At 41.6% G+C, this 20525-nt stretch overlaps 1 protein-coding gene across 3 annotated transcripts in view; it reads right to left on the bottom strand.

The window, feature by feature from the left end:
- ap3b1a (adaptor related protein complex 3 subunit beta 1a) overlaps positions 1–20525 on the bottom strand; it is a 59333-nt gene that overhangs the window by 22157 nt on the left and 16651 nt on the right. For 2 of the 3 annotated variants that reach the window (XM_013277531.3, XM_019360672.2), the window contains 16 exons: positions 18601–18783; positions 17290–17439; positions 15503–15600; positions 15325–15379; positions 15168–15239; positions 14913–14975; positions 14689–14821; positions 14470–14579; positions 14182–14358; positions 13161–13347; positions 12361–12491; positions 11028–11178; positions 9851–10025; positions 7381–7531; positions 5860–5908; positions 4067–4170 (listed from right to left, as the gene is read on the bottom strand). In XM_013277531.3, coding sequence (XP_013132985.1) covers positions 4067–4170; positions 5860–5908; positions 7381–7531; positions 9851–10025; positions 11028–11178; positions 12361–12491; positions 13161–13347; positions 14182–14358; positions 14470–14579; positions 14689–14821; positions 14913–14975; positions 15168–15239; positions 15325–15379; positions 15503–15600; positions 17290–17439; positions 18601–18783 — 1989 coding nt within the window. Of the gene's footprint in view, positions 1–2221; positions 3104–4066; positions 4171–5859; positions 5909–7380; positions 7532–9850; positions 10026–11027; positions 11179–12360; positions 12492–13160; positions 13348–14181; positions 14359–14469; positions 14580–14688; positions 14822–14912; positions 14976–15167; positions 15240–15324; positions 15380–15502; positions 15601–17289; positions 17440–18600; positions 18784–20525 lie in introns of those variants that run through there. The other variant, XM_019360674.2, reaches the window with a different exon arrangement.

A 20525-nucleotide genomic window follows, 5' to 3' on the forward strand; every position in this document is an offset into this window, starting at 1 on the left:
TGCTCTCATCTGCTTTATGTCTGTGTTTGTCACACTGTCCCACATGGTCTTGTGGGTCACCCACAAGTAGCAACCCACTACTACTTGTGCATGGCACCGTGATGTAGGGATTAACTGTGTTGCCTCACAGCAAGAAAGTTCCTGGTTCAAACCCCAGGTGGGGCTTTTCTTTGCCACTGTTGGTACTCCAGCTTTCTCCCAAAGTCCCAGTGCCATGCATGCTAGGTTAATTGGTAATTCAGCTGTCTGTCTCACATCCATGGCTAAACAGCTTTAAGTGTATGAAAAATGTGACTTGTAGTCTGAAGCAAGTGCAAGTCTATTACAATTGATTTAGATGTTATGTTTTACTGTCATTTTAATTAATATTTTAACATCTGGTCAACGGACAGCAGTTGACAGTTAGCTATGTAGCTGTCAGTGGCACATTTACATTGAGGTTGAGTAACACCATAGGAAAAGCGTACTGTAGTACAATTCAGAAAATACATTTATAATCACATATTTTATTAAAGTCAAATCATTTATGGAGGTCAGATTTTGAAGGCAAACCTTCACAAGCATTTTAATGATATTGTAACCTTTACTTGAGGATCAGAAAACATGATCTATTGTGAGAAATAGACTCACAGTAAAAGGCAGAAAAATAGCCTAGCAATTATGTTAATAAATGCAAAAATAAAGAATTAAGAGCTTAAAGCAGTGGCTCGCATTAATTAAATGGCAAAGTGTTTTCGCTAAGTTTAGGTGTCAGCTGTTAATGAAAACACGCACATGATCATTGGAAGTTTGAGAGAACACAGTCTTAACCTTAATCACGTCAGAAAAAGACCAATGCCGACAACAAAACCTATATGAAAAAGATAAAATGCTTATTTACAAACAGATATTAGAAAATGATTTGCGCCTGAAACAAACTTATTAATAAGCAAAAAGTGGCTAAGGCAGTCAGCATTAAAATACAAACATTTCCCAAACTACCTGCTGGCTACACTGACTGGCTGCTTCCGTGTGGGCATTTATTCCTATTTAAGCCACAATCTCCGCAGTTTGAGTGGCAGCAGGAGGTTTGGAGGGCAGGAGCTTCTATATTCGTGGCGCTCGAGGTCCTTTTGCTGATTCATAATTAGATGTGAACCCAGAGCGCCCACTACGGGGGAGGTCAGAAGGGTGAGGAGGGAGGCGAGGGAGGAGGAGGGGGTGAGCCGGCGTCCGCCTGATGGACACCAAATGAACAAATTATGATGGCCCCCTCTGGGTGTGATGGGGTCAAACGCCCCGCGCCCCGCCGCTGACAGTTCAATTTCCCCCCAGCGCAGCCCCATTCGCTGACTGCTAATTATGAATGAAAAGTTATCAGCCTCAGCCACCCCGCCGCACACACGGACAGCGGTCGGAAGAGGTTTGGGGGTGAGGTGGGATGGTGGGGAGGATTTAAGAGGCATTTGTGAGAGATCCTAATGTCAAAATGTTATTAGAGAGAGCGGTAGCATGCAGAAGCTGAGGAGAGGAGGAGGAGACAGAGGAGGAGGTGGGTCAAAGACAGTGGCCAGGGTTAATCTAAATGCCTTTGATAACCATGCAGTAATTCTCTAAAAAGGCCCGAGCGCTCAGCTGAGACAGACTCGCTGCCTCTGTGGGCAGATTGCTGAGAAATAGAAATGACACTGGGGCCAGCGTGTGTGTGTGTGTGTGTGTCTGTGTGTGTGTGGGAAAGAGCTGTTGTTGAAGAGCATGCATGGGGAGGGGCGTGCGTAAATAAAGGTGAGGTTATTTACCCTTGTCTATGAATCCCGTTGCCCATCATGTATTTATGCATAGAATTGACTCTAAATCAGATGTTGATGTGCAAAAAGTTCCCTGTTCTAATCTGCATTTCTATTCTCTATTACTCCCTGGCCTTCACCTGAGGAGAGATTGGCTAACAAGACTTGTGCTGCATAAATGCTGGCCTGAGAGCAGCTGTCAATCATACTGACTGACAGGCGAGCAGGACTGATGGGCAAACTTAGAATACAGACCAACTCACCGCAGGGCTACGTACAGCAGCAGAGGCCATTCACATAAGCTGGGAGCGCGCACACAGACACACACAGTTAAATCTGGGTGTACAAAAAGTTAGAGACAGCCTAAAGTCACTTTTAAAGAGACCAAAGGAAGCTCATTTACATGCCTGTGATGACAACAAAAAGTCAGGGAAAAAAAAAAAAAAAAGGCAACGTAAAAACATAACGCAACCCAGGCTCAGCCCTTCTTTATTATAACAATCCACTTGAGTCTTCAGTTCCTTGGATGCCATTAGTTCAGGAAGAGTCAGGGTTTATGTTTATAGCCAACAAATTACATTTATGCAGGCATTTTATGCCTCGTTTACGGTCAATGTATTGATTGTGTTACGTGCCAACTATAGTGCTGTCCTGTGGTGCCAGAGGGCCTACTGCAGTCTTCTCATGAACAATAGGTGTCACCACTCACATAAAAACCTCTGTATCACTGCTGTATGTGAGAAGAAGTCAAAACAGGAAGCAAAGCAACTGTTTTTGGGGGTTTTTTTGTTTTTCAAAGACTTCACCAGAATGTCTCCTCTTTTTTACTGTTGTTCGGCTTCTGTGTAACGTCAGAATCTCTGAGCTCCTGTCATTGAAATCGCAGTAAACTGCGACAAAAATCATGCTCACGTCTTTAAGCTGGGACAAAAACTGTGAATGACAAGTTGAAATGACACTAAAGCACAGTGAGCAGTTTTGACGTCACTTTTGGTGACGGTGACAAAAGTAAGCAAAAAGCAGTTGTTAGTTAGTAGAAGAGCTTCTAGCAATGGATTATAGTGGCAAAGAAGTAATGGGGGGAAACGCCTAGACTAAAAGTTTCAGGTAATTCAGCTTCAGCTTTTTTTGGAAGTAGTAAATTACCCTTTACATGTACAAAAAAAAAAAAAAGACTACCATGAAATAAACTGTTTTTGACTTGACTGCATTCTTATCTCTTCTTTCCTGATGCGTTTTCACCCTCACACTTATAGCTCCAATTCAGTCCATTCCACAGATACAGATCCTGCTGTCAGCACACATCTCCTCTGTTAATGTTCCTAAGATTTTTTTTCCTGCTTGAGAAAAAAAACAAACAAACAAAAAAACAACAACAAGTGTAACTAGACACTGAAGTAATAAAAATATACAAACAACTAAGCGGTTTAAGGAATCCATTCACTGACGAAAAAAAACAAAAAAAACATTAACACTTTATCTGTCATTTATTTCACCAATATCTTTGGGAAAGCAAGCTATACCATGCTTACAATGTTAAAATCAATAAATAGCTTTGTATTAGAACGATAATCATTACTCACAGCCCACAAACAACAAAACTACTCAATTAGATTCTAACCTTCTGATGTGACATTGTCAAAGAACAGAGTTTCCATACAGCTGTGACACAAAATAAGACACAGCAACAGCACAAAGAATAGTCTGGACATTTCCCTCCCAGGAGGGAGACAAGATACAAAATACACAGACATGCAGAGTCGCTCACATACTGAGGAGAGAAAGGAGCCGTCACACTGGGAAAGGTCAACCATCAGATATACACAACATGAGGACACAAGGGACACAACATCTGACAGAGAGAGATGGAAGGTGACACAGGAGGAGGAGAGAGAAATAAGAGAGAGAGAGAGAGAGAGAGAGAGAGAGAGAGAGAGAGAGAGAGACTGAGGGGATGGACTCAGAGATGAGAGAGAAATAGAGATCAAGGGTGTGGAAGTGCAAAAGACAGCGACGGTGAGAAAGACAGACTATAAGAGATACAGGAAACAGCGAGAGCTGTTGGACCATCCTGACTGGCTATAAATATAACAAGGCAGAAAAGGTCAATAGTTGGCGTCTGGAGCAGAAATGTTCCACAAGGGAGTGAGGCTCATTTCACCATCTCATATGCTGCTCTGCTGTACTGTCAGTGTCAGACAGAAAGGAACGACTGACTCTCAACGCACATTGATGGAGGAAATGTCAGCCTGTGTGCATCTAATACACGCACGCACACGCACACGCACACACACACTAACCTGCACAGCGGAGGAGATGTTGGAGAGAGAGAGGCCTTCGAGATCGGACAGCAGACTTTGAGAGAGCACAGAAGGCTTTGGTGCGTTGGTGGGAGCAGGAGAAACTAAAGAACGCAAAGAAAACAACAACAACGTGAAGATTATTAAAGCTACTACAGCGATGTTGAACACAAAGTTACTTTTTAAATATAATAACGATATTAATAATAATAATACTTTATGACAAAAGAAAGCAACTGAAGGCTGTTTAACTTTTACTCCAGTGTTATTATTAAGTCGCATCACAACATGTCAAAACAAACTGACGTATAGAAATATTTCAGCATTGAACGTGAGCAGTCATTATTGATATAAATGTCAACAGGCACGGGATCTTGTGTCAAAAAGTAATTTAGGAAAACCTGATTCAAATCCCCAAACATGAAGATTATCTGGATGCAGAGTTAGACACACAATCTGCAGGTTACAAACCTGTTTTAAACTAAAGGCCATTGTTGGGGTTCGACAGGATTTAACGTAACTACTCCTCACACTGTGATTCTCCTGTTCCACACAGGCTGAACGGCCCTTTTTGGACGCAGGAACTATAACTCTGAAAAATGTTTTCACCTGAAGAAGTTTAGAGCTCTTTTCCATCATCATCCTACAAATCCCTGTAAACATCCGTCTTTTATGCTCCCCTTGAGGTCCACAGATACTGCACCAGTATCCATGGAGTAATGTCCAAGACATAGAAGTTAATGACATTTTGCTTTCTATACTTGATAGTTTGCATCAGTCACAGATAAATGTGCAGCAGATATGTGCATGGACTTGTGAGATGAGTTTCAGCAAAGGTTTTCTACAGCATGATTACCTACAAAGTGTAAGCCAATACATGAACTGACATCTATATGGTTAAATACAGTCCCACACCATACAGTATAAAAGATGGACCACATTTTGAAACCTCAATGCTTTGTTAGCTTTTGGAGCCAGAGATGATCTCATTTGGAAGAGAAGCAATTTATCAAATAACTCCAGGAAAATTGGTTAGCAAGCTGTCTCCATAAACTGTGCAGATGCATCAGACAGATACACATATCAGCTAATTAGTGCAAAGTAATAGACCAATAAAACACTCGAATTTCACTCAACAGAACTGAAGCTAAAACTTCTTGGGCGGTCTTTACCTCACAGCAAGATACAATATTAGCAAGACAATCCATTAAGATGCTTCAAAGGCGCACCATAGAGGGCTGCAGGTCAGTGACTCAGTAGGTGAGATGACAGCGACCAGCTGCAGCTGCCTGTGTCCAGACATCTGGACATAATCCTCCAGATGGATGAGTTATACATAAATTCACCTCACTCAGAGCTGTTATGAGGTGGGAAACTTTCTATACAGTTAAAAAGGCTTTTCCATGCTGCAAAGTTGGGAGCGTGTGGAGACTGAACTAAACTGCAGTTTTTGGCACTCTGGCTTCATTTTTTCAGCTGAGGTTTCCGCCTCTTGGTCCACACGTTGTAAATATTTAAACTCTACTACAATTTCTAACGTGATGTCGGGAATGCCTATACTACAGTTCTCCAATGAACTGGACTTTATTTTTAGCCAAGCGATTAATGCAAGTCCAATATTCTCTCTACCTCTAACTGGTACAATTCAGTTCTCCTCACCAGGACTTGATCATCTATGTCTGCTTGCTACTTTGGGCGGTGGGGAAATAGAATACACATCAGAGCTTTTTTTGTGAAGCCTGCTGCTCTTGTTAATGTGAGTTTATGCAAGCGCAAACTGTAGGAAAACTCACAGTCATCTAGATCCAGTAAAGAGACTTCCTTCTTGGAGTTCACTGCCACCTAAAAAGAAAGCACAACAACGTGATGGTTTCAATTTCAATTTCACCGACAGTGTCTCTGAACACATTCATCCCACGTTCACGGGTAACATGTCTGGAATTTTCAGTGACCGGTCACACGTCATTTTGTGTCACAACTGCTACTCACCACCCTCTGCAACTGAGTCAGGCTTGTACGGTGTTGACAATAAAACAGTGCTTAAACGTAAGAGGGCTTTTATCACTCCTTCTCCATACCCTACTAACCAACCTGGCACCACTCTCATCGCATAAAGAGCCATAAAATTCCACTCTGCATAGCCCAAGCTGAGCAGATAGGGAGGGGGGGAAAAAAACCAAGAGATGTGAGTGAAAACAAACCATAAAGTTAGAGGCCGTATCTTATCAGATTTTCTCTGATTGACGCTCGGTGGTGGTAATAGAGACGGAAACCTTGTTACTAAAGGGTGTTGTGATAGAGCAAGACAGACAGAGAGAGAGAGGTGTAGAAAGAAAGGTAGAGATGCATAATTCATAAGCCATGCCCAAATGACAAAGTGTATGAAATGAGAATTTCATAGCGTAGAAAAGCAAACGGAGGGCGAGAAATAATGTGATGAGCAAAACAGGTAAGAAAAAGATTGTGAGGGCTGAAAGGGGCCAAATGAAAGGCTGGAAAGGAAAAAACAAAAGGTGGTATAGTGGAGCCAAATCATATCCCAAGGTATAAATCCTGATTTAGAAGCTCTTGTGCACCTACAGAACAACAACTCGCTGAGAGAACTGCACATTAATATTTAGAAGGCTAAGCAGAGCAGGGCCATTATCCTAATTTCATACTCTATACTGATTTAGGCATTAGGCATTGTAAATATTATACATTATCATACGTTATAATGTGACAAAGGTGTGTTTTCCTGTATTGTTTTATACCATCATCTTCTCTTTAGCACCGCATAATGCATCTTTCTCCCCTTAAATTTCATTTATAATGTCTATTTTTAATAGTCTAAGAAGTTCTACAAAGACACTGATTCAAGCCCATTATTGCAAACGTGTGCAACTACAGCGACCAATAAGTTGAAGCTCATTTCAAATGCATTCAATTTAGAGATATTGCAATGATACAGAGAGATCCCCAGTGATCTTATAATCACATAATAAAAAGCAAAGGCAAAACAGTGGTGCGTGCCAGTGGATGTGACATCATTTTTGGCATGCGCTACTGTCCAACAGAAGATAAGCGGTGTGGGCAGAATCAGCCTCAACCTTCTACAACAAAGCAGCAGTTGAGGGTCATCTGATCCAGCCTGAAATGACAGATCAACGAATTGCAAACAACCCACAACGCCACCATCTTTGCAAAAAGTAAATGCATTTTATTTTTGGTGGAACTGCACTGATGCTGTTGGCAGCCTCTGTTTTCAAAGTTAGAAACTCTCACTCGCAGTTTAATCCAAATACGCCCACTTCATCCATGCATTATATCATCACCTTGGGCTTGGCCTTTACTTCAGTCTTCTTCTTGGGTGTGGGCGAGTCTGATTCAGAGTCCGACTCAGAGTCCGACTCTGAGTTGGAGGAGCTTTCAGAGGATGAGCTGCTAGCTTGGCCTACAGGTCCATTGCCATTTTCATCAGAATCACTGAAGAAGAAAAAAACAAAATGAGCTTAGGAGTCAGAGAACGCACATTAAAAAAAACCCAACACTCTCCATTATTTCTTAAAAGTAAAATATGAATTTATTCCATAATATAAAACAGTCTGGAAACCAACAAACAAAACAAACTTGGTGCTATTGTTTTCCTATTTTCCATCCAACTTGAAAGCTTCAGCTCAGCCCCGATTAGAACAACAAAGATCAATCTGTTTTTGTTTGTGAAGTTAATTCAATGTTGCATTTACTCAAAAAGATTTTTTCCATCTTTCTCCTCTCTCTTTCACTCTTGCTGTCCCTCTTCAATTTGTCCCGATAATGAGTGTTTACTCCGCCTGCCTGGGATTTTCAGCCGTTAAATTAATGAGGGGAATTGTGACGGTAACTGGCTTTTTAACTTGGGCGATGATGAAAAGCCAGTATTAATTTGGCCTACAGATTTCATTTGCTGCGAACAGGAAAAAGTGATATAAATCACTGTGGGCCTGATTAGGCCCTGCCTGAAATGACTGGGCCATAATGAGGGCATTATGCTGTGTTTGTTGTGGAAGCACTGGGGTGAGCTCCTCTAATTACCGTGTGTATGTGTGTGTGCGCGTGTTTGTGTGTGTTTGAGCACTGGGGTGAGTTGCTCTAATTATACTCTCTAATGGAGAGAACAGGGTCAGCCGCCGGCCTGTCACACAGTGAAATCAGGTACATTCGGTGTGAGTTTGTGTGTCCATGAGCAAATGAAGTAGAGTGCATAAGAAACTAAATTTGCTAGTGTGTAAGAGAGTGTACGTGAGCATACTCAGTAGTAATGACTCAAATCTCATTCACTGGTAACACCGGGCTGTTAAATGACCAATCAAAAGTCATTATCCATTAGCCATGTAAATGTGGGTTACGCTACTGGAGGAAAATTCTCATTGATTAGCTTGTTAATGGAACTCGCGCTAACAATATTCCAGCAGTGCTGCCATCGTGTGTGTGTGTGTGTGTGTGTGTGTGTGTGTGTGTGTGTGTGTGTGTGTGTGTGTGTGTGTGTGTGTGTGTGTGTGTGTGTGTGTGTGTGAGAGAGAGAGAGAGAGAGAGAGAGAGAGAGAGAGAGAGAGAGAGAGAGAGAGAGAGAGAGAGAGAGAGAGAGAGAGAGAGAGAGATGGTGCATATAGAGTGTAACAGGTGTGTATGATGTTTTTTTCCTCCATGTGAATCTCCCAGAAGGCTTTAACCATAAACATAAAGGATCAGGCAAAACATTCTGACCACTGACAGGTGATGTGAGTAACACAGATCATCGCTTCATCATAGCACCTGTTAGTGGGTGGGACACATTAGGGAGAAAGTGGAAAGTGTTAGAAGCAGAAAATGATTGGCAAGCATAAAGATTTCAGAGTTTGACAAGAGCCAGATTGTGATGGCTGGACGACTGGATCAGAGCTTCTCCAAAACTGCAGCTCTCGTCAGGTGTTCCTGTTCTGCAGTGGTCACTATCTATGAAAACTGATCCAAGGAACAGTCATGGGTGGCCAAGGTTGCTGGCCCGTGTTGTCCGATCCAACAGACGAGGAGCTACTGAAGCTCAAACTGCCGAAAACGTTCATGCTGGTTTTGACAGAACGATGTCATAATACACTGTGCAGTACAGTTGGTTGTGTATGGGGCTGCGTAGCTACAGACCATTATAATGTTTGGGGGTTTTTTCCTTCTAAGAGATCCACTGGATTTAGTTTTCATGCCCCTCGTATATCTTAGAAGTAGATGAGACAAAGACCATGGCTTTGAGCTGGACAACTGCTAGGCTTTACTCTGGCATCCATAAACAAACCAGTTTGAATACAGCTATACCTTTGAGTTGAGATTTTACAACATTTTCTGATTGCTACATTTTGTTTTGAATGTCCTTTTTTCAATGTGATTGAGGAAATTTTGCATCCTCTATCCATGCTATAGGTGCTAATGTAAATCATTCTGACAGGGATAATGCTTTATAGTTTTACATCTTCCTGACATATCAAGTCTGAGGGGTTTAGTGGAGGAAAGCTACAGCTGAGCATTAAGAACTGTAACTGTGAGTGGGCTGTGATGAATAATATAAACTGCTGAATCTTTCAACAGATGGAGTTTGCTCGGATGCAGCAGAATCGTGGGCACATTTGTTGCTGACTACATTGCTCGGCGTTTCTGGCAAACACACACCTGCTTAATTAGCAAAGCCAGAAAGAGAAGAAGAGAAAGAAGCAGGTAACATCTGGACGCGCCGCCTTTGCAGGGAAGAAAAATTATGCTTTCAGACTGTGACAGACAGCAGGGATTTCAGCGTACCTGTCAGCAGCAGGCTTGTTTTTCTTCTGCTGTGCTTTCTTGGTCTTTTTCTTCTTTTTTTGATCCGATTCAGACTCACTGGAGCTCTTTTCAGATCCACTGGAGCTTTTTCCAGAATCACTGGAGGTCTTCTCTGAATCTTCACTGCTTTCCTCCTCGCTCTCACTGCCCGATTCTGTACAGACACATGGACAGTGTACATTTGAAACCCAAAACAAATCAGCCTTTATTCTTTGCTGAGATTTCCTTTCATATTACTTATGGTCTTAATTTCTTCAGCAACAGCCACTCAATGTACTGACATTCAATTAGCACCTTATAGTATGTATTTATAGCTGGACCGGGGGGGGCACCATTTCCACCTGAATGTCAAATACAAACGATTTTTGCTATCAAAGATGGTATGAAACAATGAAACATGGAGACTGCTACAGTGACACCGCCTGCAGATTTCTGAAGGTCCCTTCTTAAGTTTTATTTGAGTGTTTTCATCCCCATCTTTGTGTTTTGCAACTGCACGTGATGAATGATGGATGGATCTAAAACTTCACTGGCTAACAGCTTGTCAATCATCATGACTCTGAAATTACTGTTGCTCAACAATAATACATTCCAAACCAAAAGCACAACAACATCAAATGTTGTTCAGCTCAAATTTGTAAATTCTCAAAATGATCAGTTAGCCAAACCTGGATAAGCATCAGAAAAATAGACAGAAGGATAAAATTAGAGACACATTTCTAAATACATTAACAAATCTGTATAGTTTAATGTTATTATGCTTAGTAAAATGTTGTGTGTTCTGTTTTGCTTGTGTCTACAACACTGCTGATCCTGCATCAAAGATTTGATTTGATAAATGGTAAAAAACAAAAATAAAAAAAATTTAAAAAATGGATGGATGGATGAATGGATCCAGAACCATACACACAGAAAGAAATGTTTTAATGCAGTGAAAATCTTGCTGTGCTTTACACCTCCAGCTTCTAAACAAGATACCAAACTTTGATATGCTTTGCCCCGTGCAGGATAGTCAGATCATGGCCTCAAATAACGAGTGTGTCACTAAATCAACCAGTCATGCTAATGTTGGTTATGCTAATAACCAACAACATTAACTTGGCCTCATGAAAGGAGAAAGCCCCTGAAACTGTAAATCGGACAGACAGAAACAAACCTTCGCTGCTGCTGCTGCTACTGCTGTCTTCACTTCCACTGCCGCTGCTGTCGGATCCTTCCTCCTCTTTCTCGTCTTCATCGTCTGAGTAGAACTTGTCATCAGATTTAGGCTGTTTGGTCTTCCCAACTATTGGTGCCCACTCTCTCAGCTAAATGGACACAGTAGAGGGAAGATGGACCGGTTAAACTACAGAATCCAAGCCTTGTAATTTAAGGAGGAGTTAGAATCTATAAAAATGTGATTCCTAACACGTAACAGAGGCATGTTCAAATTTTGCACGTTGTGTAGCTGCTGGTCACTCCACACAGGCTTCCTAAATGTAATCAATTAAGCAAAACCAGCAGTGACTTTTTCAATTAAAGCAGTTTTTAGCAGTATGTCATCACCACCAAATCCCCAAATATGTTTCTGCTAAAGCTCAGACTTAAGTTTGTTGTCACCACTGCTTTATTGTTGCATATTGTTTATTAGGAGACACATTAGCAGCCACAAAGTAACGGTGATAAACCTGAGAGAAAATGCTAAAGCAATAATCTCCCTCACAAAATAAAAAACAAAACAAAACACAAGGATCTTTAATTCTATAAAGGTTGGAAATGATCATGCTTAAAATATAAACAAATCTTTTCTACATTTTCTTTTCTATATTTTCTACATTTCTCAGTCATTGGTTGACTGATAAAATGTGAGAAAAATGCACCACTTCCTAAAGCCTCAGAGAATAAACTAAGGTGCTGCACTAAGGCCCAGTATGCAGCAAATGAGAATTACTTTGAAGTGCAATTTGAAAACAAGAATAAAGATTTGCAGCTGGAAATTAGCAAAACCTGTCCCCTTTAAAAACAGTCAGTTTGTAGTTCCACTCCAGTCAGCCAAGTAATAGTTGATGAGGTAAAACCAATGATCTTTTCATTTTTTCCTGACAAATGCTTCATAATGTTAACAGAGAGCCTATAACTTCTAGAATCAGGACTGAGATGTGGTGCATTCACTTCCTCCCCTAAGGGCATAAGTTTCCTCACATTTGAGTTGGTGTTTAATGTCTGATTTGGCTCACGTTTTTCTTTACACAACTTGAATGCAGCAAATATGATGAGGAGTGTGTAAAAGGCAAAAATACAACATGAAACTCCAAGTTTTTCACATCTGAACTGAACATATACACACACTCAGTATTCAAAAAACTCACTGTGAAAAACACAACAACAAAACATGACTGAACGACCGCATTAAACATAAGTGAGTCCAAAAAAACAATTTTTAATGTGTAAAATAGTCTCCTGAATTTTACACATCTGGTGTGTGGACTTTAGGAAGGTGGATTTCTTACTGGTTCAACAATCTCCACGTTTCTCACAGACTGGTCGGGAGCAACAGCAGGCCAGTCTGGGAGCTCCTGGTACCCAGTGGCTTTAAGGTTAAGACTGTGGGAGAGAGTGCCCAGCTGGTAACGGTCTCGATCTGAAAGGATCAAGAAGAAAAATTATGGGGAAAAAAATTAAAACGTTTAATAAGTGGTGGGGAAATGGGATGGGGCAGCAATGGCCTCACTGTGTTCTAAATGAAGGAAACAGCACTTAGTGGCATCTTCTTCACCAAGCACCATCACCTCTCTGTCTATGATAACACGTGATCACACTCCTTGCTCTGCCTTCCCAAAGGGCAGCACAAGAAGACAATCAGTGTGTGTGCTCTGGGAGGTGTGATTTGCCAACCACAAAAAAGGACTACTTCTGAATATTAAGAATGACAGAGGCCGTTAACACATTCATAAACATCCAGTAAGTGCAAACTGAGCTGGAATTTTAATGTTGCAGAAGGCAGCTTTTCTCTGGTGTCAAGCGGAGGGAGAGAAAGAAAAGACAGCTAAATGAGAAAGCCGGAAAAAAGGTTAGCATGAGCTCAATAATTTACCCATCTCATTAGTGTGAGGTAAAGGTTTCTGACCTAACTGCCCTTCAGAGAGACACACACACACAGCAGAATAATAAAACCTCAGCCTGAATCAACTTTGCATACTGCAGGAAATAGAGCCACTAGGTTTGAAATACATGAGCAGCTAATATGTATTCAGTGATGCGGGAGAGGAATGAAATTTAATCTCAAAATGGAAAAGGTATTTAAAAGTACCTTTGAAGGCAGACTCGAGCACTGGAGCCGGTTTGGGGGCCAATAAGATGCGTCGAGCGTACTTGCTGAGCGCACCGCTCTTCTCGTTGGGCACTATCAGCTGCCGTATAAATCGTGTTCGGTCTCTGATGTCGTAGTTCTGGTCGTATTTGCCGAGATTCAGGATGTACTGGGTCAGCAGCTTGGTCTGGGGACAAAAGTGTGGGTGTTTCAATGCTTTATGTACTTAACCAGCAGGACCCCCGAGATTATAAACTTGAAGGGAGACCAACCAAAGACAGACCATTAGAAGGTTGTGAATATTAGTAAAAGTTAAGCATAACAAAAAATATCAAGGAAACAATTTAAGAGGAAGATTAAACCAGTTAAAAATAAATAAATAAATAAAATAATTTAAAAAAAAATATCATTAGAGGTGCTGTTTTGGACAGAGCTATGAAAGCATAAAGCAGACACGTTTCCATAACATCCAACTAACACTTTAGAAATCAATGAACCCTTTCAGTGATGCCTGCAAACCTGATGTACAACCAGCTGAACTGAGCCAGGAGCAAATGTGACTGTTGCTCATCAACAGGCATCTCCTTCTCCACAAGGCTAGGGTCCTTATTTCAAAACCCCTGTCTCACCCAAGCACAGGGAGACAGAGCATTTGCGCCAACATAAATGATTTAGGTAGACATAAAAACAAAATCTGCTCCTGTCGTGACAGCAGCATTATCACCCCAATCTTTTACTGCATTGTCATTACAAGGAGCAAGAGGTGTGATAATGTGCTCGTTTGAGAAGGCAGCGTCTGGGCTCATAAAATCAGCTCAGACACCAATTTTACCTCATCTGACTCAATGGGTCTGCAGACACCAAGTGGCTCTAGAAGATGCATTACATTAAAACTGCTTCACAGCTCTGTATTTGAAATGGGTATTTAGCAATTAGTTGCAACTATTTGCACACAAAGCTCTGTAAAAGGTTACACACACACACAGAGTCTTGATTTTTCTCTGCATGTTTTATTTTGCACCTGCTTAGAGTTGGTCAGGTAGAGCTTTGCAGCTAGATTGACAGTCTGCAGCTTGACGATGTCCTCCTCTGCTGTGAACGTCTTTGCCATCTTGCGCAGTACATCGGGCGCAATCTTTGGCACCTTCTCGCAGTACTCTCCCATCAGCCACAGGATGCTGGCTCGGGCCATGGGAACCTGCAGTTGAGAGTGACATATCAGAGACAAAGAGCAGCACCTGTCACAGTGTTATTTCAGACACAATGCTCCAGTGATAACTTTCACGAGCAGCACAATCATGAACCGTACAGTGACGTTATCGAAGAGCTTGGCCATGTGTTTGATGATGTCACCGTGCTGAGTGGGTTGAGTCTGAAGCAGCTTCTTGATGACCACGATGCTCTCGGCCACCACGGCCTCTGGAGAACCGAAACAAGTCTTCACAAAACTGGACAGAGCCGACATCTCTAATGACAAGCTCAAAGTGCAAATATCGACTCAGGTAACTATTCAGGGGGGGCTTTTTACCGTCTCTATTAGAAAGCAGCAGCACCAGACCATTAAGGCATGTGTCCGTCACCTCAGAGATGTTGGTGGCGCACCTGCCGATGGCCTGGATGGTAGCTGCTGCGAACGCCTTGTCCTGACTCTTCACGTAGGTCTTGGGGAAAAAAAAGAAAGATCAGATGTACTCAGTGTAATACCCCAATTGGAAAGTAGGTAACACTTATCACACAAAGAAAACAACAAACCTGGAATTCTCTAAGAATTGTGGAGATGTTAGCTTCATTAGCTAGATTGGTCAGGATCTCCAACTGGAAAAATCATAAACAGAAAGGTGACTGTTGTTAGGTTCACGAAAAGGTCAAAGAGGCTCAAAAGCTAATATAGCAGTATTTAAATGTGTCAAGCTTGTACATAATATTATATTATTATAAATAAAATTAAGGTCAGTATCCTTATTTGAGCTTATATGTACATAATGCAGAAAATAAAACAGGGGCTACCTTTAGTGTTTTGATATGCGTGGCATCTGTCGATCTCACATAGAAACTCTTAATGAAGGGCTCAAACATCCCCTGTTTGAAGAGAACTCGTGTTAACTTACTACACAGGCTGCATCAACCCAGCACACTCATCCCTCTGCTATCCATGAGCACTCACCTTTCTCTGTATAGACATCGTGGCGATGTTCTGAAGCACAATGTACTGCACTTCTCTGCACACAACAGCAAGAAGACAGGCACATTCAGACATGGACACAGACACTAGCAGCAAATACGCAAATGCTGTATTAATATACACACATATATATGTTTGTTTGTTTGTTTGTTTTTTTTACCTGTGGCTTCTCAGGAGTCGAACCAGTGACTTGGTGACAATACTGACTTCATGTTTAGGAGCCAGATGCCAGTAAAGCTGAGCAACAGCCATCACTACCTAAAAATATCAACCCAATAAGATAATAAGTAGATTATCTTACAGCATCTTATTAAAACAAACTTGTCACTTTCTGTCTGCTCACACTAAAATCATCTTCCTTCACATGCATTTGCTCAGCTCTACACGGGCACTCTCAAAGAGACTCTAAAAGTCATTTTTCAGCAGCGCTTTAAATAGCAGGAGGACGTGTGTCCGTCGTTGCAGGCACAATGAGAGGCTTCTGGCGTCTATGAAGATTGAGGATGTCGCCGTGTTGTCGTGAGTAAAGACACAGCATGTCACATTTTAATCAACACTTTCATTTGGGAGCATTTTTCCTTCCCGCTGCTACATGTCGACAGAGACCTTGAGGCTCCTGGATGATGGAGACCCGCACTCACTCTGGTTTTTATCGCTTTTATTCAGGCTTGTGTGGCGCACTAAGACAAGTATTCTCATGCCTTTGTGTGTGTGGCGTGTCCTGTGTATGTAGTACTTTGAGTGAATGTGTTATTGCACATAAATGTATCCTTCCAGGGTTACAACAGCATTAGCTGATGTGTTCAGCTGGCAACAGACACAAAGAAACGCTGCGTTTCCTACTATTTCCATCAACTTTAGGTGTGTGTTTATTCGACTAAAAACAGTCTTTTTAGTCTATGCATGTTTGCATACCATTTAAAAAGTGTGTGAATAATGTGTGAATGTAGCCTGTAACTGGTTTATGAGGGGGACTGCTTCTACAGGTGGTGTTACAGTTTGTTAGACTGACGTCTGAATCACACAGGGCTAGGGGTCTGTCTGTGACCCCCCCCCAGGCAACCTCTGATCTCTCACTTCCCAACTGATCAGGGATGATTGTTGCTGAATGTTGCCCACTGTCTCCAGATGAAAAGCACTGCATGATCATTTTGGCTGCTAGAAGGCTGCTGCAGTTACCTATAATTTCTACACACTGCAAACACTCGCTATATTCTCACCAAGCTATGCTGAAACTTGAAACGAAGAATGTTCTCCTTCAAAGTAAAAGCTGTGCCTTACCACTGCGACCAGCACATTTCAAAAGGTTCAACTTTTGCCTGTTTCTGTCTGCATCACACTTTAAAGTTTCACTGCGTGGCGAGTAGCTTGTAAGTTTTTGAAGACAAATCAGCATCTTCCATGCAAACTACGGTCAAAACGCCTTCAGGTGATTGCTATTATAATTTGACGCTGTATAAATAAAACTGAAATATGTGCTGTGGCAATATGTTAACAACTACAGCAATCACAAAGAGGTTTTTGGTGCAGTACTGTATTCCTCTTTGCCACCAATTTCATACTTCCAGCAACCTTCAGCATCCACCCATCAAATGGTTGTAGAATATACCCTTCTCCCCAATGACCAGCTGTTACCGACTGTTCTCCGGGCCTGCATGAATGAAACTTTTGCGACTCATTTCATAGAGACTTGGCATATAACTATAGACCAGTGACACTGTTTTAACAAAAACTAAAACAGTAAATTTACCTCCTATCTTTCTGCAGATACCGCCTGACTGCACCAGTCTGTATCTCTGCATCTCTCACTGATGCTAATCAATCAGCGATACAGATTCTTATTGATGGAGCATGAGTTACCATGGCAATGTGAACCACCTTAGTAACCATGAAAACCCTGGGTTATACCTGAACTTGTGTCTACATGTCAGCATTTGAGTGACTCACAGCGGTGTTCCTGCTCTGCAGTAGAGGTTTGGTGTTCCTGAGCAGCAGTCTGTGATCTGGATCCATGACATAAGGCTTTGCTTCTGTCTGGTCTTTTTTCTCCTCAGAGTCAGAGTCATAGAAGGCTTTATTCTCATCAAACTCAGCACCCTGAAACACAAGCATAGTACATCAAACTAATGCAAAAAACTATTTTAATAAAAATAACCCTCTAGCAAAATTAAAATTAATGATTTTTAATGGATTCTTGTGAACTAAAAATGCCCAGCCCTCAAGCTGAAGTAACACTGCCTTTTAAGTCTTGTTGGAGTGCTAAGTTGTCAGCTAAGGGTGCCAGGCTTGGTTGGTGAGATGCATCTATAAGCTGTACATGTCCTCAGATATGTCCAATTAATTCATAAGTATCATATTAATAAAATGTAGACTGTCATAAAAAATGAAGCACAAACTTGTGGACTGTACTATTTGTCAGATAACTCCATTAAAAATGCTCCAAACGGCACCAACAGCAAAAACAACATTGAGAAGTCCAGTCCAGTAACTTGAATCAGTGAAGATGGATCGCAGCAGACACACCTGTCAGGCAAAGCAGCTACATACCTAACCATAAACCTCACCAGAATCCATACAGATAAGTAAGGGGGGGGGGGGGGGGACACGACAATTGTCATGTAGGGCGGAACCTATTCATAGAACACATGTGTTATTTGTACCAGGCTGTGGATGTGTGTTTTAATGCTCTAAATTTGGGCTTTTTAACCTGGATGTTTACAGAGACTGACACTCTTTTGGAGCTGGCGTTAAGTGGCTATTCCAGGAACTGCCATTTTTGGCACGGACCACTTTGACAGATGTGCTGACACAGGCAGCTGTGGCCAACTGTCTGCTAGGCCTCTCTTCCTCTAATTTAAGTCAGTGAACTGGTGATCTTGAGTGCATTTAAGCTCATGGTTCACTTTGGAGAATGTTTAAAAGGCAATAGCTATCAAGTAATGTGGTTTGGTGTGAAGTACAAGGACAGTTATTAGTCTGTTTGATAGCACTAAATAGCCTGTGCCCGTGTGATGCACCCATGCAGTTTATGGATGCAGCTTGCTAACCAAGCTTCTTAGCATAATTCAACCCTGTTGTCTTAATATAGTAACTTCTGTCTCCAAAAACATAACAGTAGTCAACTGTTTCACAAATGTGCAGTCCAAAAAACCAACAGGTGGCATCACACTGGCTTTGCACATCTTTTACATACAGTCTATGTAACTGATACTTTACAAATGTGAATCACCATTGGCTTTAGGTCCATGAAACCCTTACCTCCATCCAGGGACTGGTGAACTGTGTCCTGGCATAACGGGTCAGCATAGAGATGATGACCACCTGGCCCCACTCCTCCACATCCACCAGCAGATTACACAGTTTTCTGTAGTTCTTGTGGATCAGATCGATGCGATCTGGGCACACCTCCTCAAAGGCCATGACCACACTCCCAGCCACCAGCTATAGAAAGGATCAAAATTAAAACAAAGAACAGAGAGAAGCAAACTCATGAGGAAAATGGTTTTTTTCCCCCATTTATTTCACTCCACTGTTAACATGTGAGTTAATGAGGGTTGTATAGATTTGTTAAGCAAATTGTTTTGTTAAGCAAATTGGCCAAGCTGCAATATACACAAACTCTAGAGAAATAAAACACTGGTTAACAGACGTGACCCTGGTTGCAAAGTATTATAATTGCACTTTCAAAAAAGCAATGGCAATTTACAGCTTTGATTAAAATACACAGTTCATCCTGTAAGCAGTTAGTTGATAATTGAAAGTAAATTGTTTGCACTTAAAAACATAAGTTATCTACTGCTTTGTGTTTGAGAGAAGCCCGTCAGTAAGAATGTTTTTCTGAAGCATAAGTGTTCAGTTCATGTGGAAAGCAAGCCAAGGAGGAAGCAGCAGCTGAGAGATCCAATAATCAACTATGCTTTATTGGTAAAGGGAAAAAACCCATTTGACTGTTGCTCACCCCCCACTCCCACCCACACCATCACCCAACTGCCTGCTGCCTCGCTGACTGACTGCAAGGCTGAGTGAGTGACACGGCGGTGTATTAATATGCAAACAGCATTATCGCAGGCAGGTGAAGATGAAGAGAAAGGGAGCAGAATTCAGTCTTCCCAATTAAAGCCTTCTGGCCCCTGGTGGCCCTGTGGGAACCCAGAGCATTTACCCATCAGCACTGTCATGAGCCTGCATTGATTGTGAGTGTGAGAGATGTGCATGTGCATAGCTGCCGTCTGTAGATTCCCAGAGAAATCACACACTTATAAGGGCGGATGAATTACTACAGGATCAAACAAGTATGTTTTACTATACTGCAGTGCTGTATATAGTTATATTTCATGACATGCACAGGAATTTTATGTATATTCAAGGAATGACATGGCGCTCTGGACACTGATTAATGTACTAAGGCCAATAGTAACACACACAGACACATGCATAATTCTAACTTTCATTTTTCCCCTCTTGATTATTCCGACTCATTTTTCATGTGCATTTCTCAGTCCTTCTTTGCACGTCTTCAAATAACCCAGAATGCAGCAGTTAAGCTGCCAACAAAAAACAACAGATACTCCTGTCACCCCTATTACTGCTTCACTTGCTTCAGTGAAATTCAGAATTTTAAAATGTTATTACTTACAGTGTATCTGGAAAGTATTCGCAGGACTGTGTAGAATTTTAAGGTGAAAAATGAATTTAATCCATTTTGGAAAAAGGCTGAAACATGATCAAATGTGGAATAAGTGATCCACTTCTAATACTTTGCGGATACACTGTACAAAGTCCTATAAACCCAGGCTCCTGTATATATAGCAAAACTGTTGACAACTCTTTCCAGTAGTCAGCCTGTTCAATCATCAGGTCCACACTCCGTTTTAAACACAGAGGCAACCACACCTTTGAGGTTGTACCGCTTAAACTTTCTGCCATCATCAGCCCACTGGGTTATCTGAAACACCCTAGGTTACACTGCTGTTATGTTAGCAGACAGGAGAGTAGCTGCTCTTAAATAACAGAGACCAGTTAGATCAGCACGAAACATTTTCATAACCAATTAAATCCAGTAGCCCGAAACTACGACTAATCCAGCGCTCGATACAGCCCCTCAGTTTCTCCTCTGTCTGAAACAAGCTGTTTTAGCTCCTCCCGTTTTAAGGCAAACCTACCCCTAAAACCGTTTACCTGTG

Source organism: Oreochromis niloticus, linkage group LG7 (assembly GCF_001858045.2).
Source record: "Oreochromis niloticus isolate F11D_XX linkage group LG7, O_niloticus_UMD_NMBU, whole genome shotgun sequence".
Taxonomy (NCBI): Eukaryota; Metazoa; Chordata; class Actinopteri; order Cichliformes; family Cichlidae; genus Oreochromis; species Oreochromis niloticus.